This window comes from Oryctolagus cuniculus, chromosome 14 (assembly GCF_051225735.1).
Source record: "Oryctolagus cuniculus isolate XC-2025 breed Fujian yellow rabbit chromosome 14, ASM5122573v1, whole genome shotgun sequence".
Lineage (NCBI taxonomy): Eukaryota > Metazoa > Chordata > Mammalia > Lagomorpha > Leporidae > Oryctolagus > Oryctolagus cuniculus.
The window spans coordinates 62,286,765-62,308,985 of record NC_142880.1 but is presented as its reverse complement, the minus strand read 5'-3'; the positions used below and the strand labels follow the sequence as shown (position 1 = coordinate 62,308,985).

Genomic DNA, 22,221 nt, shown 5'->3' with positions numbered 1-22,221 from the left:
TAGATGATAAAGAAACATATTTGCCCTAAAGAAGCACATAGTTGACTGGGGACAGAGCACATTCAGCCATGACAGTAATAACCCAGGAGGCAAGGAGAAGGTGGGCACAGTGGTCTGGGGGTGCAAGGGCAGTTAGGGTAGGAAGGTGGGGTTTTCAGGTGAGGAAGAGCATCTGTCATTAACACCTGGAGGTCAGAGGACCCCATCCCTTGGGGGTGATGCAAGGAGCTTGATCTGTTCTCACTTCCGTTCTGACCTGAGTGGGGACTGGGGATTAGGATGAGAGGGAAACAGGGGTGTGGTAATGCAGGGCCCTGAGAACCTGTGTGGGAGTTTGGACTTTGTCCTAGAGCCTTGAGAAGCCTCACTACTTCAACTGAGGGAGTCACAGGACAAAAAAAAAAAAAAAAAAAAAGGCAGAGCTGGTACGATAGGATTGAGAGTTTGTTACAGTCATCATTGTCACCCACTTCAGACACTGGACAAGTCCACCGAGGGCCACCCTCTCTGTGGATCTCTGCGTGAGATGGTCCTGCTCCTGTGTGGTCACGAAGGCCTCTGTCACCTGCATGGCCTGATCACCGCCCCGGTCATCACCCCTCTGGCAAGGAGGTGCCCTTGCCAGGAGAGACCTCTTGCTGTGCTTTTGAGATCACAGACCAGCTGGGAGACTGGAATGACATGAAAGACTGACTATAGGAGAAGACTACTGCAGACCAAAGACTAGATCTGGGTTGGAATTCCAACTTCACCGTTGGTTCACTTTGGGACCTCAGGTGAGTTGTTGAATCTCAATTTTCTCATCTGTGGAGTGGGATGATGCTAATGCCTGTCTCATGGTGGGGGTTATAAATATCAGATGAATTAATACACACGAAGAACCCAGTACTCCAGAAACATTAGCGATCATTCTAGCAAAGAGCCAAGCATGGTTCAGAGTCATTAGTTCAAAGGTTGAGCATATGTCCTCTGGAGCCATACTGTTGAGTTTAAAAATGTAGCCCTTAGACTTGTGACAGTGGACAACCTATTTAGACTCACTCCACCTGGCTTTCCTTGTTAATAAAACAGGGCAAGTTGATGGCCTCTCTTTTAGAGGGCTGACACGACTTGATTTTAACCATGTAACCTGTCATGACAGCCCTTGGCTTAAAGTAAGCTCTCATAAATATCAGCTATTGTTTCAATGAAGTAAGCCAGACAAGCGAATGGGAAGAAAGTCGGATTCTAGACTTCCAAGGACGAGAGAGTGCTTTACAATGACAGAGGGGGAAGGGAAGCTAGATTGTTTAAATGCTTAATAAGTATCAGGCATTATCATTGAAGGCATTCCTTGGAAGGTTAGAGAAAACAAGGTACCCCAGTGCCCACTGTAGATTGTTGCTTCTTTCTCCCTATTTTTGCGGCTGATTTTCAGAATGTAAGTCGTTTGCTCAGGATCACGTGACAGGCGATGGCCCCAGGAGTGTCTGGCTCTACATCTTTGTTCTTGTTTTCCACCTTGCTGAGTCCAGCTGCGTGGGGAAGGGAGATGATCCTCCAGGGGTGTAGAAACAACTCCAGGGGAGTCAGAACGGGTGCCTGATTCCCACGCCCAAGCTTTCCCTCGGCTGAAGACACTGGGTGCCGGCCTCTACATGACCACCAGGTGTCAGTGCTAACAAGGAATTCGTCCACTGGGCTTTGCTTCGGAGGTAAGTCAGGGCGCCCCGAGGCCGTCTCCCACAAGGAGCACGGCAGATTTGGCCATCCAGGGAAGTTTCTTGTGATGTATTTCTATCTCCTTTTCCCCCCATTAGATTGTAAGTCCCTTGAACCTGTCTTTCGATAGTGTTGCCCGGTGTCTATGATCACCTGCCCTGTGTGTGCATGGTCACCCAGGCTCAAAGTGTCTGTGGCAAGGTAGATGAGGAACTGAGCCTGCAGGAGGGTGGCACACTTCCCTGAGGTCACAGAGTTACCGGGCAGCAGAGGCTGGATTCAAACCCAGCCCGTCTGAGGCCAGAGTTGGGGCTTGCACCCACAGCACCGGCAGCACTTCAGTGCTCAGCACGTTTGCAGCACCCAGCGAACGCATGTTGATGCTTGGTCGGTGGGTAAACCCAGCACTATGGTCTTACTCTCTGCAGAGGAGATGCAGCTGCCTGGGTCCGAGACAGCAAGGGGGAGAGACAGGTGGGAAGCACTTCGTGCAATCAACAGAGGGCAGAGGATCACAGGGAGAGGAGGAGGTGGAGCCATCTCCTGATGGAGGCGAGAACAGAGCTCGGCTTTACAGGCCACCTGCAGACTCCCGCCGGCCTGGGAAGGAGCTGCTAGGATAGCTCCTCCCAGACCTCCGCCCTCCCCCGCCTCCCCGCGCGTGTGAGCATTCGGCACTGGAGAGTGACTGACTCCAACTTTGGAGATTTTTCAATGACTCATGAAACTGTAGGCCCCCCTGCACCGTGGATCATTTGCTGCCCTCCCGTGGCAGGATCTTTCCCTCTCTCCCGACAGGGCCACACGCGAGAGCGTGTACGCAGAAGCGACGGTGCCATCAGCAATAACCACGGCCAGGTGAGCGTGGAAACCCGCTTCCCAGCTGCCAGCCAGCCCTGAGAACACAGGTTATCCATCGCGTGCGCGCTGGGCCTCAGCTAAGTACCACCCAATCAAACCATCGTGAAGCTCCAAGAGCCCAAAGGAGGCTTAGAGACCTGAGGTTACAGTCTCGGACGGACAGTGCGTCAGAGGAGGGGTCTGCTTGGAACCGGAAGCTTCCGGCCACAGAGCCAGCGCGCAGGCTTCGGCCTGGGGTGGCTGCCTCTCGCTCCCTCACGCATCAGGTAGGCACGAGGAAGCGTCAGCCTGGAGTCGGAGCCTTTTTCTGTTCTGCTTAGCTCAACGCCGTGATTGCGTCCAACAGGGGCCCCGAGAGGCGGTGTTAGCGTAATCTTGGTCTTCAGTGTCCTTCTGGGTGGGAGGCAGGTGGGGAATGGTGCCCTCATTACCATGGCTAGGTTTCCCCGGATCTTTATGGGGGAGAGCTTTGAACACACCTCTACTGTTTTTGCTGTAAGCCTCTTCTCCTCTTCAGCAGGGCTTTGGTCTGAAGACAAGGCCCGACATGATTCGGGCGTGACCCTGCAGGGGCTGAGCAGCTCGGGGTGGGCCCCTCTCCTCCAGCTCCGGAGGCCATGGGGCATGGGGAGCCCCCGGCCCAACCTGGGGAGAGCCACGCCTCTGGGGAGGAAGAAGTGGGGAAAATTGCAGGGCAAAGACTAGCCAGACATAAAAGGCCGAAGCAATTTGGATTTCATGACTGAATAAATCTCAAAGGGAGATATAGGGGAGCAGAAGATTAGTCTTTGAAGACATTTGAAAAATCTTTAGAAAAAGAGCCCCAGTGAAAATTTCCCTGCTGCAGCTCTCATTTTCCTAAAATAATATTGGGAGGGGTGCATTGACGTGACTTTTCTCACTTGTCAGTCTGTACTTTGACCAAGGTGGAAACTAGGATACTTATGGCAGAGAGAAACTGACCCTACTCAGGTCTGGTTCTCGAAACAGGATCTTGTTTGAAGGCACCAGGTTCAAGGGCTGGTGTTGTAGAGATTTTCTACATTCCATTTCCTTCCTTATTTAACAAGAGCCGGGCCTGGTGAGCCCGACCATAGGGTTTCCATAGGAGGTTCATGCAGGAAGAGAAGTGGGCAGCAGAAAACCCAGCCCTTCTGGAAGGAGCTGGAGAGAGAAGGGGGTGACAGGGAAGTTAGAGAAGCAAGGAGAACCCTCCGCTCCTGGGACCCCACGACCCCACTCTTACTGTGCTGGGTGCCCTGAGCTGACTGGAACGTGGCTTCTGTATTTGAGCCTTGTGAGTTGGGGGGGTCAGGCTGAGGACCAGTGTGTCTGATAGGGAACAAAGGCCAGCGAGGGACGAAGAACAGAGAGAAGAAGGGAGGCAGCGGGAAGACTAGAGGATTCCATTGAAGGCTTCAATTACATTGAGGATTCCAATAGAAAGAGGCTGTTACTGATGAGACCTAAATGGGCCTGGAGGACAAATAGCTGAGTGAGGCATTCTTCGTCCTCTTGTGCTGCTAAACAAAACACCTGAGTGTGTGGTTTCTAAGCCACAGACACCTATTTCTCATAGGTTAAGGTGCTGGCAGGTTTGGCTGTTTGCTGAGGGCTCTGTCGCCTGGAGAGGAGAAATGTCGCATCTGCACGTGGTGCTCAGGGCTGGAGGACACGGGCCTCAGGGTGCATGAGGCCTCTTTAATCAGGATCCTGATCCTGTTCTTGAGAGGAGCAACTCTCACAGCCTATCCACAACCACAAGGCCCACCTGTTAATATCCTCACATTGGCAACAGCTGAATCAATCTAGCATGTGTAATCTATCTTCGTTTTATTTGGAAGGCAGCCTGACCCAGCCCACAGCAGACAGGACTGGGTCAGGCTGAAGCCAAGAGCCACAAACTCAATCTGGTTCTCCCACTTGGGTGACAAGCACCCACGTACTTGCTGCCTCCTAGGGTGTGCCTTAGCAAAAAGCTGGATTGGAGGCTGAGTAGCTGGGACTTGAACCAAGCACTCTGGGATAGGATGTGGCTGTGTCCCCAAGCGGTGACTTCACAGCTGAGCCGAACAGCACTCCCACACCTGAATTTTCAAAGGGACACATTAAAACCAAAATAAGGGATCTCTGCCTCTCTAAGCTCTGTGCAGAGGCATCCCATCACGCCCAGAATAAAGTCCTCACTCCCAATCGTTGAGGGCTTTCTAGGGCATCTCCACAGGAAGTCCTCCTTGACCGTCCAGTCCCCCTCCAGGCCTGACCCAGTTTTGTTATTCTTCATGACGGTGATTACAGTTGACCCCGCGTGTCAGTGCAGGCTGCGATAACTGCCACATTTATTTTCCCCAAGTTCCGGGGCTGGAAGGGCAAGAACAGCGCCCCCTGGTGATTCTGGTAAGGGCTTCCTGGCTTGCAGACAGAGGTCTGCTCATGGCGTCCTCGCCTGGCCTTGGCTCCGCGCATGCTCAGAGATGCGTCTGTCGCAACCCACCAGTCCTCTGGGATGACGCTGAGGCCCCATCCTGAAGCCTTTTTCATTACCTCCTGAATACAGCGCCGTTGGAATGGAGAGCTTCCACCTAGGCGTGATGGGAGAGCGGGCCACAATCCAGTCCTGGGCATCCTGTACCACACGCGGAACGAGATGGCGCTCCACGGAGAGAGGGCTCTTTCTGTGGGTCCATCACAAGGTCCCTGAGCCCAGGACAGGTTAGGCACTCGATAAATACCTGCTAAATAAATGGAGGGGCGCGTGGCAGGTTTCCCGCCCCGCTGTACTGACTTGCGAAACAGGCGCCCCGCACTGGGCATGTGTATAAGCCTTCGCCTTCGCCTTCGTTTCTCCAACCCTCCACAATCCTAGCGGATAGGAACACATAGCGTGGTCCCTACAGAGATGAGCACCCTGCCCAGGGGCGCACAGCTCCTAGGCAAAGCCAGGATGAAGGCCTGGGCTCTCAGTTCCAGGCTGCCTTGCAGCGTAGACCCTGGAACAGTGGCTCCGGAGCTTTGGTGGGCGTCGGAAGGAGCTGGCGGGCGCTGGCCTCCTCTGTTGGGATCTGAGAATTGGCATTTCCAGGAAGTTCCCAGGGGTCCCGGGGCCACCCTTTGGGAACCACCGCGGCGGGTGCGCAAACGTTGCCTTAGGTTCGGTTTTCCTCGGCGCCCGCGCGCGGTCCCCCGGGATGGCGCTGCCTTCCGGGCTCCGCCGCTGGGCGGCAGCAGCGTCCCGGGCCCCGAGAGGCCGCCCGGCGGCTCCTCAGCGCGCCTGCCCCGGGGTTCCCACAGAGCCGGGTCTGACGGGCCCTCCGCTTCCCGTTGGCGAGGACTGCGGCCGTGGGACGGGGCCTGGCAGAGAGGGCGGGCGCTGGCAGGCCGAGGGGCCGTTTTGTTCCCTGGGAGAGGAAGCTGGGTGGTCCCGTCAGCGTCGGATTGTGCCCTGCACAAAACCGGCGCAGGGCTGCTGGGGAACCGGGCTTGACAAAGACCTTGGAGGAGGCGGCCAGGGGCTGCGGGGTCGCCCGGGCGCAGAGGCCCGGCCTCAGCGGAGGGGCCGCCAGTGCCTGCTGACGCCGTTTCCAGGGGTGACGGCGCGGGCCTCTTCCCCCTCTGGCGAGATTTTGTCCTAAACCGCTAAAGAGCCTTCCTGCGCGCCAGGGGCTGTGCGGGGGAAAAATACAAACACGAGGGTGCTACAGCAAGTTAGTGGAAAATGAAAAGTTTATGTCGGTGCACATCGTGTTTGAACATGCATTTTGCGGGAATTCGTGTGAGTGTGTGTGTGCACGCTATTTAATTCTCTGACACCGCCATTAAGGTATTGATAAAGGTATTATTAGTTGAAACACCTGTCGTTTGTGCCACGTTTAGTGGACCCTTAATTAGGGGCCGCTGCAACTTGAACAGCCCTGGATGCGTGGGAAGGTGGAACGAGACTCGGTTTGGAGATAGCAGGGCTCATCCCGTGCCCACACGCACACGGAGGCGACCCCCAGAGACCCCGAGTCAGGAGTGACGGGTGTGGATTCAGCTCACCGCGCTGTGCACCACTCTTCCTAAAGTGCTGGGCTTTAGGAAGCATGAAGCTGTTTTTGATTGAGTTATCTTAGCTTTCTAACCTACGTGCTGACTTGGGCAAGGTTGTGTTTTACTTCTTTGGCTGGGCTGCTCCTGGGCTTCAGAATAAGAATGGCTGGCTGAGGCACTGTAGTAGGTAGAGGAATTTGGGGACGGTTTTGACACGTGTTGCTGACATCTCTGCAGACAAGGCTCTCCCTAAAGCAGACCAATCATCGTTAGTGCTGGGCTGAGCTTTCAAAAGCTCTGGATTTTCTCTGCGACCACTAGAAGGCAATGCAGAGGACTTCTGGAAAAATGAATTAAAAGGAAAGTCTATTTTGGTGCAAAAGATTTTGGAAACTATGCATATGATGGGTCTTCAAAAAGGTCATGGAAAATGCATATTAAGAAAAACTGCATAGATTTTGAGTTTTTTTCCACAGAAATAAACTCCCATGAATCTTTTGAAGTATGCTGATAAGTCTGGAAGGTTCTGGCTGGCTGCTTTCCTGGACTTCTTATGAACCTACAGAGTTGCCATCTGATGGCAGGTTCATTGCCATCCCATTATTTATTTGAAAGGCGGGGAGACGGAGAAGGGACACACACACACACACACACACACGTATCCTCTATCTGCTTGTTTATTCTACAAATGCCTGCAACAACCAGGTCTGGGCTAGGCTGAAGCCAGAAGCCAGGATCTCCATCCTGGTCTCCCACGTGGGTGGCAGGAACCCAAGTCCTTGGGCGTCATCTGCTGTCAGGCCCATGTTGGACTGGAAGCACAGAGTAGCCAGGACTGGAACCAGGCACCTGAATGTGAGAGGCAGGCTTAACCAGCCACACCACAACGCCCACCCCTCACTGCCATCTTTAACGTGGCTGTGCAAATGCTGTTATTGGAAATTTATGATTTTATTTTATTCTCCTTCTGCAGTATCAGCTTGGGCCATGCTTTGCATATTGTTCAGCATTGGCTTAAAGAAAGGGTGTCCTGGGAAATAAGCCCATCCATGAAAGCTTGAGTTCCCTGAAGAGCCTGAAAAATGCCTCCTTCCAACAGCTGAAAAACGATCACTTTTAGTAGCACAATATGAAAAAAGGGTGCTTTCCCAAAAGGTGCCCCCAAATGAAAAAAATGTGTCCATCATTGCAAAACAATATGTGAGTGCCAAATTTTTCAGCCCTGTATTGGATTACAGAAATAGTTTATGTGGGACTGTGGGGAGGGTGGGAGTAAGGAGTGAGAGAAGAAAAGGAGAAAATAACGCAAAGAAAAGAAAAACAGATGTGAATCTTACTCTTTCAAACATGCATCAGTGAAACGCTACAATTCTGTGAAGTCTTAAAGGTGATCATCAGGCTTTTTATATTTTAATATAATGTGTGCTTATGTCCCCAGGACAAATAACTACCAGGGAATGTCAGATCTGGACTATGTTTTAAAATGTTTTTGGCTTCAGAGAGAAATTGAAAATTGGAATGATTCCTTGTAAGACTCCCTGACACACACAAGCAGAAACTCTTCCACCTCTAATATTGAGACCAACACAAATTGAGTTCTGCATTTCACTTATATGAGGGGTTACCAGGTTAAGAAATAAAAATACAGGACGTCCCGCTCAACATCTTAAGTGCTTATACTTTACACATTGTTATTTTGTTTATACTTAAACAGGATCTGTTACTTATTGGGAATTCAAATGTAACTGGATGACCGGTAATTTATCTGACAGCCCTACTTTTGTGTGTAGAATTCAGCAAGAGGCAAAGGCTTCAGAATCGAAGGGTAAGGAAGCAGTTTGTGGGCAGTGTAAGTAGGTTATCCCGCCGCCTTCTGAGACCTGTTCCTGCTGGGAGGCAGGAGACAGGATGGGGACGTGAGATCCCATCAGGATATGAAGGGCCCAGGGGAGACCGAACAGAGGGGCCCCAGAAGGAAAGGGGCGCCTTGGAAAAGCAGGAACTTGGAACCGCTCGATGGCTTTCACAGATGCATTCCCTGCACTGCAGACCTTGGAACAGGACGCTATCCAGCCCCTCCCAGTGGACCTGCGAACGAAATCAACCCGGGATGCGCTCCGGGCTCCCTCTGGTGGCCGCTGTGAGTATCGCTCCCCCCAGACCCTGCTCGTTTGTCCCAGAAATTTCTCGGTTCCCACTCCGCCTCCCAGGACGCTGCCCGTCAGTCTCCTTCGCTCTTCCTGCCTTCTTTTCCTGTCAGCTTATTCATTTGGAGCCTGCCCTCGGCGTGACACCTACCGACTGCTCTGGCCCAGGCCGAGGCCACACAGAGCTGTGCATTGTTGCCCCAGTTCTGGGACCACCCGGGCGGGCGCGGAGCCGGATGACTGACAGCGGCCCGGGGTCAAGTGCCCAGCGGGCCGCCCGGAAGGAGGGCGTGTGTGCAGGCCCGGCGGCTGCGTCCCCACAAAGGCCCCCTCTGGCGGGAACCGGGGCCTTGCTCCAGACCCACGCAATTAACAGCACTGCGACTTCTGTTTTCCACGGGGTGCAGATAGAAGACGCAGGAAAAAGGCTTTCCCTGGCCAGGCCAGACCTTTCCCCTTAGGAAGGGGAACCTGGTTCAATGGGCCGGGGGTGGTGGCAGGATGAGTACAGGAAGGGAGGGAGGCATATTACACTCCCAGGATGGGATTAAAACACGCCGCAGAGTGAATTTACTCCTCAGAAACATTCCCTGAAAATCTTCCACGGTCCCTTTTGGGGGCGAATTTGAGACTGACACACGGAGGTTCTAAGCCCACGTCCAGCCATCCTGGTCACAGCGTGCCTGAGCTGCCCTAGCCCTTAACCAGGAGGGCCTCTTTCCGGTCTTCCACAGGAGACTGAGCAGGGAACGCTCGGGCCTGCACATCCAGCCGAGGAATGCGGCCCCAGCAGAGAGCTGGCTTCCGGGGCGCTTCCCAGCACGCCCCCCAAGTCTGCTCAGGGTGGCCAGGTTGGTTTCCCCAAGTGGATTATGCAGCTAGAGATGTATAGGCACAGTATTGGGATAGTCTGTTCCCCAGACCCTTCTAGAAAAACTGGTGCAAAGGAAGGATTCGCGCCCCCAGACACGGGGACCTGCAGAAAACAAACATCCTCACGACTTCGAGAGCTGTGAGCCCCTGAAGCCTCGTGTATCTACATGAGCTCCTTTAAGTGCTGCGCCTCTCCCGGGCGGCCGCCGGCAGTCAGGAGGTCTCCAGACACAACTTGTGTTGTGCTGTTTCTTGACCTCGCCTGCCAATTCTTTATTGAAAAGCACGCTGGGAAGTAGTCGCCCATAAGTCGTTCTTAATGAATAGAGCGGTTCACGAGCATAATGGCTGTTCCTGGAATAGCCCTGAGATCTTACTCAGCTCTTTCCACAATGGCAGTAAGTAATCGCAGAGATAAATCTACCTTATTTGAAGGTCGGACAGGAAATTACTTTTGGGGAAGAACTCGTGGTGGTATTACACTGTTCTAATCCCAGCATGGGAATGACTCCATTTATCTGAGAAACTTGAATCTGACAGGGACAAGTGAGTGGAGACGGTTACAGCCAGCATCCCCCTCCCGTTTTCAGCCCCAGTTCCAGGAGTTGCGCAGGGAGAGGGGGAGCGGCCTTCTTTTCTCAGGGCTGGCTCCCCCAGCTGGTTCTAGCCGAGATTCTGACCTGGCTACGTGGCATCCTTTCCCAGCATGCCTGAGCTCCTTGGAGTGCTTCCACGAATGGGAATTTTACTTTCCTTCAGGGAGAATAAACAGCAGCAAAGTTATGGATGTAAAACTATTTTTCTTTTTAATTGGAAATATTTCTACAAAGTAATGCTGCCCAGTCCATACTGGGTGCACACGTATGCAGAGCCTGTGCTGGGATGGTGAGTTACCCTAGGGGACCTGCTATCCATACGAAATGGTTAGTGTATATATATATATATATAAAATCACACCATGTAACAATTAACTTGACATTAATTTTGCTCTACTAGTGTCATGACAACCATGTACATTAACTTTTGTAGTGTATTTCCCAAATAGAGCCTTGACATTAAATGGTTACTCCATTTTGTAGCCTAATGTTAGGTTTTCTGTGCACATAACATTCAGGATCTACATAAAAATCTAATTGTATATCAGAGGACGTTTGTCTAGATTTTCATTCTGTTAGCATAATTAAGTCCATTCTTCACCATTTTCAGTCAAACTCAGATGCAGCTGGCATCGTCTGACAGCTCCCACGGAGTGTCTTGGACTGGATACTCCTTAGGGGGTAAAAATTAATCTCCTCCCACCCTGATAGCTGCCTCACCTGAAACTGGTGCCCCTGCTGCTGTTCTCTGCACTCACTGTACGGATTCATCTTCTTCCATTTCTCTTAGGGACACAAAACAAAAGCACACTCCACTCCAGCTGTACGTTTTGAATGATTTAGTAAGTGGAATTCCAACACAGATGTCTTCTTTCATCCTACTAACTTTAATTAAAGTAAAAAAAACATTTTCAGATAAGAGACCAATGGACCTCTGTTATTTGACTTCTTTAAAGTATAGAAGTGAGCTTATGTTTTGGTACCTAGACTTCTGTGGGGAAATGATTTTAAACTGAGAAGTATTTCAGGTTTAAAAAAAAAAAAAAAACCTCTAAACTCTGTTGTTTAAATCTTTCTAAGGCCTCCACTCCTGGTGTTTTAATGTCAGCTGAGATCCATTCTTTTTCTTCCATGTTCCAGAGTAAGACTGTGGGCCCCTTCCTTGCTAGTCTTCTGCTTTATTTTCTGTCAGTTGAGGAGTGAAAGGGGACGTTTTTTCGCAGAGCAGTCAATCCATTCAGATTGGGAAGGATGGAAAGCTCACATTATTTTTCCTATTGGGAAGAACTGGGCAGAGGATTTCAGGAATAATCCCACTCCTGGGATGGCCTTGCACCTAGTGACTTACATAAATGCTATTTCGGACATGAGCCCAGTGAACAGCCATCCTGTCCCTACTTAGGTGTCATCTCTGAGAGCTCCGTGGTCCATGGAATGGTACTGGTACAAAGTGTATTCAGTGCAGGGAGAATAGGGGGCAGGCTCTTCAGTGTCACAGAATGTCTGGCCTGGAAGATTGAGTACGGGATATCAGGGGCAGTCACTCATTTTACAGATGAGGACACTGAGGCCTGGAGATGAGATGTGACTGCAAGGCCACCCAGAAACCTCATTTTCTGCCCCTCTCCACAGCTGTGCTATTGTCGTGCTACTAACAAAATAAGGACACAGTCAGAAGAGAAAGGGAAAAAAACCCTTCTACTGTCCAACCGATAATTGATTGTAGCTCATCCAGTTGCTTAGTCTTAAGACTAAAACGCATTTGAGTTCTGAGGGACTTTTAAATTTCAAAAGTTGGTTTAAATTTGATTTTAACTTACTGAAAAAATAAGTTTATGGGGTCAAGTGCCACATAAACTCATAAGATTTGATCAAGATTTTTTGATCTGAGTACCTTAGCAGGTAAGACTAACATGACTTAAACATTTCAAATGGAGGTGAAAACTTCACATTTTGACCACTGCAAAAATCCTCCCTTGTGCTTGGATAAGTATTTTCCAATCCTATCAGAACAGAGAGGAAAAGGGGTCTGTGAGAATGGGCTATAAGGAGATGGACGCATTTCATGACGGCTTTCCAACACCTGGTGCTCAAGAAGGCAGTTCTTTGTTAGTTTACATCTTGGTTTCACTGTCAATAGTTTTCTCAGTTTCACTGTCCTGGGCAATCAGTTGATATGGTTTCTTCATTTCATTCTCTTCAATCACCGAGTTACCCATTTCGACATCGCGGTTCTTTAGTTCGTGTCGTGACAAGTGCTCAACAATCCCGGCTCCCAGAGAGTCGCCCAGCACGTTGGTGGTGGTTCGGAGGCGATCCCTGCAGGCAGGATGCAGAGGAAGGACAGTGAGGCTCCCGGGGGACACCATGCAATTTCAGTTATTGTGAACTGACCAGGGAGGTCTTTGGAAGCAGCTCTTGGAACTCAGTTTGGTGTCCACCAAATGCATAGTTACATAACAGACACAACATTTATAACAGCTGTTAAAAGTTATGCGCACATATAGATGATTAATTTTCAGTTAGTCTGACTGGAGCTAGAGTTCCCGCTCTGGGGAGGAAAAAAAAATCCTTCCCTTTTCTCCATCTATTTAAAATTTGTTTCCTCCAGCTCACTTCCATTTAAATCAGTAGTTCTCAGAATGTGGCCCAGAAGCCAAAACTAGCCTCCTCATGTGTTACTTAGCCCTTTCACTCTTACTTTCTTGTGAATTATAGTGGAATTCTCAAAGACTACATGATGTGCAATAGCACACTGAATGCAGAAGCGATTACAAGACTCCAGCTATTTAGTATTAAGCTGGATAATTTTTTATGTTAATATGTAATTTATTATAATCTTTGAATTAGAAATTTTAAAAATTTCCATTTCTCTAATATGACAAATATATTTTAAAAAGTTTTATTTATATTCATTTTATTCGAAAGGCATAGACACATGGAGAGAGATCATCTACTGGTTCACTCCCCAAATGCTTGCAACAGCCAGGGCTGGACGAGCCTGGAACTATATCTGGGTCTGCCAGGCGAGTGGGAGTGACTCAAGTGCTTAAACCATCATCTGCTGCCTCCTAGGATGCATATTAGTAGGAAGCTGGAGGGGAAATGGAGTAGCCAGGACTTGAACCAGGCATGCTAAGTGGCTGCTTAACCACTACGCCAAATCCGCATAGATAAAATGCTTTTTTGGTGCTTAGTACGTTTTGAAGTGTCAAGATCAAAAGCTTTGGGAACCATTGCTTTGCACTGTGAAAGTGCTCACGTTGAGTGCAGACTGTGGCCAGATAGTGCTTTGTAGGCACCATTACATTTACTCCTCAAGGGACCACTAGGAAGTAGTAGGCATGAGCATCCTTGTTTTACAGAGGTGGGATGGAGTGGTTGGGTAACCTGCCTGGGATCACACAGGGCTAAGATGCAAACCCAGAGCCAAGGTGAGCGGGGAATTCATGGGTCCTCCACGTGCTCTGTGCAAGCTCTCAGGCTCTTCATGCTCCGTAGTTGGGGGTCAGGTCAACGTACGTTGACTCCAGCACCTACTGCTATTGTCTTCTAGATGTTTGGGCATCCTGGGGAAAAATTTCTCAAAAGTGGAGGGGAGCTCAGGGGAGAAAAGTTCAGAGAATGTCGCCTGGAATAGCGAGGGAAGAAGGTAGAGGGGTGGGCCCTGGAGGTTAGGGTCTCAGAGAGTGGAGGGCACAGTTCTTGGAGCTTTCCCTGGAGCCAAGACTCCGTTACACTCGATGACACTAGATCTCTTCCCACTGTCAGCATGGCCACCCCTCGCTCTGTTGGGTTCAGATGGGAACATCTGCGCTGCACTACGCCATCGGAACAGAAGCACAAGGAGGGAAGGGCCTGTGCCGGCCTGTGGAACCTGTAGTTGTTCCAGCCGCTGTAGGGATGCATTGTGCAATGCCGAAACGGCCTTGCTGATTTATGCTGGCTTCGCAGACTGCAGGTTTCCCAATCTCTGAATGGCTTTATGGAGTGAGAAGTACAGCAGCCAGATGTGCTCTGCCTGTTGATAAGGGAGTGCGCACGCGCGGTGTCCAAAGCTTGGTCTCCAGATAAGGGCCAAGGGTCGGGTAGCAAGGGCTCTCTAATTACAGGCCACACTGCCCCTCTCTGAGGAGTCGTTTATGGCAGAGGGGCCCCCACGGTGTGAGCTGGCACGCGGTCCCAGAGTACTCACAGGAACCAGTCCACGGCAATGATGAGCGTGATGTCGTCAGTGGGCAGGCCCACGGATGTCAGCACGATGACCATGGTGACCAGGCCTGCCTGAGGAATCCCAGCTGCTCCAATGCTTGCGGCCGTGGCCGTGATGCTGGTAAAGGAAGAATGGAAATAGAAAACACTGTTACAGATCTGCCAAGGAGAGAGAGAGAGTCCTGAAAAACGCACTCGGTGCCGATGCCTGCTGTGCGATGTGCCGCGTCAGTACAAGAGGACTTGCTTCAAACACACGTAGCTGGGGTTTCAAAAAACCCAGTGAGCTAATCATCATACTAGTCTTCATCATGTGCTTATCATGTGTCATCCGAGATGCTGAGTATGACTTATCTTACTTATCTAGTTGATCATCACAACACACTTTATGAAGCTGGGTGTATTACACAGCCATTCTTGAATGAAGACTTCGTTTGCACATTCCTTACTGTATTTTGTAAAGGTCTAAAATGTCAGTTGCAGTAACATTTGTTTCTAATAATTTCCTTATCTAAGTGGAGGCTTGTAAAGACCCTGAGTTTGCAGATATGTCTGTATTCTCGGCGATGCATGCCGGAAACATGGGGGCAAAGAAGAGTTTTTGGATCTAGGAAGAGGATACTTTTTGTAATATTAATCTGACTTTTCTCTATGCAGAATTAAAAAATAGAAGTTTGTGGGAAAACCCCCCAAAAGTGACTTACTCTGCTCTTCAAAATACAATGTGAATAACAATGAAAAACGACCGCCAGCAATGAAGAGCAAAGGCAGATCTGGGACATGAGGCGTGAAGTCTCTGTCGCCTTAGGCTTAATGGATGCTGCACACGGTGAGTTCGGGGGCTGGGGGTGGGGGTGGGCAGGGGATTATGCTTGCATGTGGCTGTCCGTGGCTCTCTGCAGGGATGCCAGAGAAACTGGGTGGGTGATGCCAGTTGCCTCCACAGGAGAAAACAGAGACTGGGGGAAGGTATGGAAAGGAAAACTGCTTTTCACTTAGTACCTCAAACGCAGCAGTTAATGTCTCCATAAGAATCCAATCCTCAACCTGCTTGTCAGTGTGGTCTCTCACCTATGTTATACTACCTAACAGTCAACCCAAGAGAAAAAGTTAATCTACTTTTTCAAGTACGTGTTTATTTTCTAATCTTACCTATAAAAGCTAACACGTTTTAATGCTTTTTAAAATTGAAATGCAACATTTGAAAAAGAAAAATCTATACTGAGTATTTTGCAGATATTAAGAGGTATAACTGATGTACTGACAGGCAAACTATGAATGGTATGATTCCATTATTTATAAACAAGGAGTGTGTATGTGTGTATTCACAGGAAAAGGTCTTTCTAAACCAAACATGAAGCATGGTCACCTATAGAAAGAGGGGCTGATAAGATGGCAGGTAAAATTTTTTACCTTATATACTACATTATTTGAATGTTGAGTGTGCACATCTAATTTCAAAATTTTTAGTAAGCATTTCCAAATATAAAAATGGAACTATTGCTCCAAACTTCAACCTTTTGTCTGTGTGATCCCCTTCCCAGCCAGTTTCTTCACCCAACCCTGATCCCTTTCTTCTCTATTAAAGTCATTTTTAAAGAAAATATATGTAACTGTTTCCTTGTACCTGATTGTAATAATCTGTCCAAAGTTCAGATCAAAGTTGTTAACTTGAGCGATGAAGATGGCAGCCAGTGCCTCGTAGAGAGCAGTCCCGTCCATGTTAATGGTGGCCCCCACAGGCAGCACGAATCTGGTGACGCGCTTGTCCACGCCGTTATTCTCTTCCAGGCACTTGAACGTGATGGGTAGGGTGGCAGAACTGAGGACAGTGAAACAGTTCACATCAGCTGAGGGCCTGCCCGTCCTGACCCTGTCTGGTCTTTGGGACAGACAGTTCCTTCCTGTCCCACGTCCTAAAGGGAGCTAAGTCAGCACTTGTATAAATAAGGGAGCGGGGTTGGGAAGAGCGTGGCCCCCTCATGGGGTCATTTGGCAGCTCTCCTGCTTCTGGGTTCCTTGTGGTTGCTTCCCCATCCCCACAACCTGTGCAGCTCCTCTCCACTCCTCCCTTAGGTCAGGCCAGCTGGAAGAGGGAGAAGACAGTGGGCAGGGAAGGAGACTTGCTTTCACTGTTTTCCCCAGAAGGATTCATAGCTGGCCATTCTGGGAATCCCAAATAGGTCTGAGTAGCATCAGAAATGAAAAAGCCAATTCAGGGGGTGGTGTTGTGGCACAGCCAGCTAAGCTGCTGGTTGCGATGCTAGAATCCCATATCATATTGCCAGTGTGAGTTCCAGTTGCTCCGCTTCTAATTCAGCTTCCTGCTAATGCAACTGGGAGAACATCTGGTGATGGCTGAAGTACTTGGCCCACTGCCACCCACATTGGAGACCTGGACGGAATTTCTGGCTCCTGGCTTTGGCCTGGACCAACTCTGGCTGTTGCAGCCTACTGGGCAGTGAACCTGTGGGTGAAGATTTTGCTCTTGGTGTCTCCCCTTCTCTGTTGCTCTGCCTTCCAAATCAAACAATCAACAGTCTTAAAAAGCCAATTCAGTATTTAAGTTTCAAACCCAAAACAAAATGTCTCTTTGCAACTGCAGGGGCGCTGGTTCAAAGCAGAGTTTCAGAAACACTCCAAGGAGTCAACCATACGTGTACATACCTTGAAGAGGTCCCCAGAGCTGTGATAAGGGCTTGCAGCAACCCTCCAATGAAAACCCAAGGGTTCTTCCGTGTCACCAGGAAATAGAGGAGTGGTAGGACAATGACGGCGTGGATGAGCAAGCCAATGATGACTGTCACCGTGTACATGGCCAGCTGCCCCCCAATCACACCCATGTCTTCCATCTCAACAATTTTCCCTGCAATCAGGAAGAGAATGCCCAGAGGGGCATACCTGTGGAGAACAACATACATGCAATTGGAGTCCAATAAGGGGAAAGAAATGGGTTTCCAAACATTGTTGCCTTGGGTACTGTTAGAACTTGTAGAAATTATGTAATTCTTTCTGGTCTTTTTAAATATAAAGTTCCCCTGGTTATCACAGAATTGGACTCATTTGGGACTGATCTAGGACACAGATTTTTTTCTCCTAATCTTGTGACAAAAGCAGATGCAGAGGTTTTATTGTCCACCTGTTAGAAAGCTGTCTTTTCACCATACCTGATCCTCAGAGGCCCTCGCTCACCCTGGACTGACACAACCTGCCTCCCCAACATCCAGACTTTTGGCAACATTTTCTGTTTCTGAACTGGATTGCCAATTAAAGCAAGAGTCACAGAATACTGTGTCAGTATTCCAGATGGGCAGGCACTTCGCTTAATCCGTGGCCCCTTTTGTTTTTCCCACACCTCTATATCACTTCTAATATTACTTAGCATTCGTCTTTAAATCACCTTCTCTCTTTCGGTAAATTTACTTTAAAAAGAGATTTTTTGTTATAGTACAAATGGAAAACTGGTACCATTTGCCATAAATAGGTGACCATAAAATAAATTGAGAGCTATTAATATTAACAGTGTTTACATATAGAGTCCCACAATCAGGCAACAGGCATTCTATTTACGTAACACTACCCACAGGCTGCTACTGCCGTTAGGGAGCGTTTCCCTGTGGACTCTGTGAGGAGGAACACAGTAATAACCTCGTAGCTTAAAGGTCTTGCTGCCCAGCTTTCAACTGCGGGTCCACTGTGTGCTATAAACTACAACCAAACGCACATGACTGAAAACAGAGGAACCGACTGCCCTTAAGGAGAAGGGTCTGCTGGGAACTGTGGAGGACTTGTTTCAAACTGGAAAAACACCCAACACAACGCTTCTTTCAAAAGCTCTTTAAAAACGCAGGCCAGGAAGTCACAGGGGTACCTGTTTGCAGAAATGTAATAACTCAAGGCTTGAGTGTGTGGGCCGATGTACGGCTAGAAAAGCTGCATGTGAGGTTCATTCAGGGCCTTGAATGGGCTTCTTTTATAGAAGAGGTGAAAGGTGGAAGCATTTTAATAATACGAAGATAAATGTCCACTTTGAGTGCTGCCAGGAGTTCAAAAGAGCCTTCCAACTGGGGGTTCCTGTGGAGACCACATTCTGGTCTTTGTGCCCTGGTTCATATCCACCTTGCACCAATTTCTAAAAAATGGATTTCTCTGGGCTTTGGTGGCATTCAAGACAAAAGAAATTCTGAGTCACGTTGACGAGTAAGTGCTTTTCTTAGCAATGGATGCTTTCCTGCCTCAGTTGCCAAGAAGAGCCTGGATTAGATATCAAGCATAAATCCTCACATAAGGCCTAAACCAAGCAAAGGGTTTTCTCCCTTCTGGTGGGGGGCAGGGGGAGGAGGGTTTACACTCCAAGGTCAATGTTCTGCTTTGCATTTAGTCTTTTCCTTTGTTTCCTGCTCTCAGCTTTATTAAAGGAAGTTTTGTTATGGATTGTGGCTTGGGTTTCCATAATGTCTCCCACCAGTCCTATAGGGATTGCAACAGAACTGCCATGTGCGTTTCTTTATAAAGGCTTCCGCATTTACTCTCCCTTCTACCGGGAATGCTCTCTACTGGCCTTTGTGTAACTGGTCATTCAGGCGTTAGCCTCTCTGAACCATCCAGGGCAAACTTTGTGCCTTTTCTTCAGTCACTTGGTGTTATGACTACAGCTTATGGTTGATGGGTTTGTTTATTATCTGTCTCCCTTAAAAGCATGTAAGATTTAAGACATCCTCATTTGGTTTTTCATTGCTATATCCACAGTGCTTGGCATTATATGCTTAGCATAGAGTAGACACTCCTTAGATGGATTATTCACTAAATAGATCTAAAATGCAGGAATGAGGAGTGGGTTTCCATCAGCACTGGGATAAAAAAGAGGACACCCTGGGGGCTGGCACTGTGGCATAGCAGGTAAAGCCGCCACCTGCAGTGCCAGCATCCCATATGGGTGCCAGTTCAAGACCCGGCTGCTCCATTTCCAATTCAGCTCTCTGCTATGGCCTGGGAAAGCAGTAGAAGATGGCCCAAGTGCTTGGGCCCCTGCATCTGTGTGCATCTCCTGGCTTAGGATCGGCACAACTCCGGAGTGAACCAGTGGATGGAAGACCTCTCTCTCTCTCTCTGTGTGTAACTCTTTCAAATAAATAAATAAATCTTAAAAAAAGGACACCTTTCCAAGACAAGGAAGCAAACTTATTAAGATAGGCTTGCAGGTAGGTTCAAGGCCTCTCTAGACTCAGAAGTTCCATTTTTCTTGTGCTTACCAGAGTGGGATGACTGCACTTGGCCATCCCGCCTCCTGGCATCTTCCTCAGGACAGAACATATGTTGATGGCAATAAGCATCTTGCATATAGGATGTAGAGCAAATGGAAATACATACCACATTATCACTGCCACTAATCTCATGATGGCTTCGTTAAGAGAATCAAAGAAATCTCTCAGGGCTTGTCCCTGCTCCTTCATGTTTCCAATCACAAAACCGAAGCACATGGAGAAGACAACTAGGCCAAGGGCATTGACCCCATTCACAGATCCCGGAACCGGAACCAGCTCCTCTGTGATCCGCGTGAGCGCCTCCATGGCTTCTGACACATTGTTTATCACAGCACCCACGAGCGTTTCATTGGCCTGGATGGGCACTTTAAAGCTTCTCTTCTCATAGTTGGTCTTAAACTTTAAAATAAAAGCACAACATGGTTTAAAGGGGATTTTCATTTTTTTCTTCACACTTCTCTGTTGTCCAAATTTTCTATAATAGTACATGCTACTTTGTGTTCAGAGAATAGTGTAATTTTCTCCCTCCCTTCTTCCCTCCCTCCCCTTTTCTATTCACCTACCCACCCACCCATCTATCTTGTGGCAAACCCCTACTCCTTCCTCAAAACACACACACACTCAAATACATAGAAATCACAACACTCAAACACATAAAAAAATAGAAAAGAGGGACCTTGTTAAAGATGTACTAAACACACGTGGGCTTTTGCTATCTTTTGAACCAAATGACTGTAATGGAATATTTAAAAAGCTATAAATACAAATATTCACAATAGTCCTTTTACGTTCTGTGAGGATCATGCTATGGGAGCATGGATAAATCACTTTATATCCTTTCATAGTCCACAGCTATGAACAAAGGACAACTATGCTGGTTCTACCCTGTGAGGTTGTTGATGTGACCAAATTAAACAGAACACAGGAGATTATCTTACAAATTTTAAAGTATTGTACTCATGCTGGCTAGTGATGTCCAATGATAAAGTCCTCCAGGGATTACGCTTAGCTGGAGAGTTCAGTGGATATTAAAAATTCCAAAACAACCACTCTTCAAGCCATTCCTAATATTATCAGTTCTTAAGGATAGGTGCTTAATAGTTGAGGATAACAACTTACTTTCTCCAAGTCCACAGTGGCATTTCTCTTCTAACCCAAGAGATGGTCTTTTCCCCATAGCTGCTGCATAGATGCCTCTGACGGGAGATGCTGAGTATATTACTGTGGTCATAAGATACAAGGAAGCCCATCCCTCTAAGATTTTAATGAGAGTAGAGTTCCTGGCATTATGGTGATGGTAATAAAGCATCAGCGAGAGTGAGAATAGGTCTGTCGGCTGCATCTAGAGTCTAGGGGAAGAATGCATAGCCCAGCATGAAGTGCTCGGCCATTTCTTTACCAGGAATAAATAGAGGGCTTTCTTGTCCATTGGGAAACCACCCTTCCCAAACAAAGATATATCCAGCCGTCAATATGGTGAACCATCCCTAAATAACCAGTGGTACTGATTGGTAATTTCAAACACCACCACCAAGAAAAAACTGGCTCCTGTCCGTCTTATGTTTCAGTCAACTCTCAAATCTCTATTCCAATGGTTGCCTATGCAACGTACAGCTACACAGCGTAGATTTTCAATCTGCTCATTAGCCTTTCCCATGCCTCCCTTCACCTTAGACACAGTTTGCTGCCTACTCAGGAACTGAGATCTCATTTGCATTCTAGTCTAAGCCAAACAGATTTGGGGAGATATATTTCCTCCCCCTTCAAAACCCTTTAAATGCAATCCCAAACCAAATACAATAAATCTACATAAGTCAGCACTTTTTCCATCTGAAAGATCTGGAAATCAGCATTTTTTATATTACCCACTGCCAGCTGACTAATGACAATAGTCAGCCCATAGTGCTGGGGTTGGCTGGTTGAATTTAAATGGGTTACAGTTGTTTTTGAACAAATACAGTTAGATATTGGCCTCTTAGACTTTTTTTAAAAAGATTGTTTGAATTTGCAATGCGCACACATATTACCTATTAAAAAGTCTTCATAAAAATATTTAAAATGAGGGGGAATAAAGGCCAAAGGAGAACTTGTACATGTGAAATCCAGCCACCAGGGTGGGCCGTTTGGGCTGTGGTTAAGCTCCAGTTGGGATGCCTGTGTCCCATAGCGGATGGCCAGTGTTTAAGCTCTCTCCCCATTCCAGCTACTTGTCAATGCTACAGCTGGGGGCAGTAGGTGATGACTCAAGTTACTGGACCCTTGCCACTCACATGGGGAACCCAGATTGACTTCCTGGCCCCCAGTTACAGCTTGGCCCAGACCTGGCCATTGTGGGCATTTGGGGAGTGAACCAGTGGAGAGTGCTTTTTCTTTTCACGTTTCAAATAACCAAATATTTAAAAACCCAGTTCTAAAAAAAAAAAAGTTCTCTATGAGATCATGGTTTTGTTTTGTTTTACTGAAATTCTAAGCAGAAAGGTTGGGGAAATACAACTGGAGCGAATTGACACCATCTGGAGAAATGCTTGGGAAGTAGTA

General features: G+C 48.3%; 1 protein-coding gene and 1 long non-coding RNA gene across 7 annotated transcripts in view; one reads left to right on the top strand and one right to left on the bottom strand.

The window, feature by feature from the left end:
- The first annotated feature begins 489 nt into the window (after positions 1–489).
- LOC103349606 (uncharacterized) lies at positions 490–18,853 on the top strand. Of its 4 annotated transcripts, XR_016220144.1 has the most exons (6): positions 490–1,694; positions 2,500–2,828; positions 8,621–8,731; positions 15,077–15,248; positions 15,751–15,818; positions 17,025–18,853. It is a non-coding gene; the product is annotated as an uncharacterized LOC103349606 (long non-coding RNA). The 4 variants fall into 4 exon arrangements; XR_016220145.1 differs by lacking the exon at positions 490–1,694 and having other exon boundaries at positions 1,702–2,828; positions 8,641–8,731; XR_016220143.1 differs by lacking the exon at positions 490–1,694 and having other exon boundaries at positions 1,702–2,828.
- Positions 10,392–22,221, bottom strand: part of SLC1A3 (solute carrier family 1 member 3) — a 94,153-nt gene continuing 82,323 nt past the window's right edge. For all 3 annotated transcript variants that reach the window (XM_089312735.1, XM_002713973.6, XM_089312736.1), the window contains 5 exons: positions 19,790–20,082; positions 17,087–17,320; positions 16,047–16,241; positions 14,403–14,537; positions 10,392–12,526 (listed from right to left, as the gene is read on the bottom strand). In XM_089312735.1, the coding sequence (XP_089168861.1) occupies positions 12,322–12,526; positions 14,403–14,537; positions 16,047–16,241; positions 17,087–17,320; positions 19,790–20,082 (1,062 nt within the window). In that variant the 3' untranslated portion in view covers positions 10,392–12,321. The remainder of the gene's footprint in view (positions 12,527–14,402; positions 14,538–16,046; positions 16,242–17,086; positions 17,321–19,789; positions 20,083–22,221) is intronic.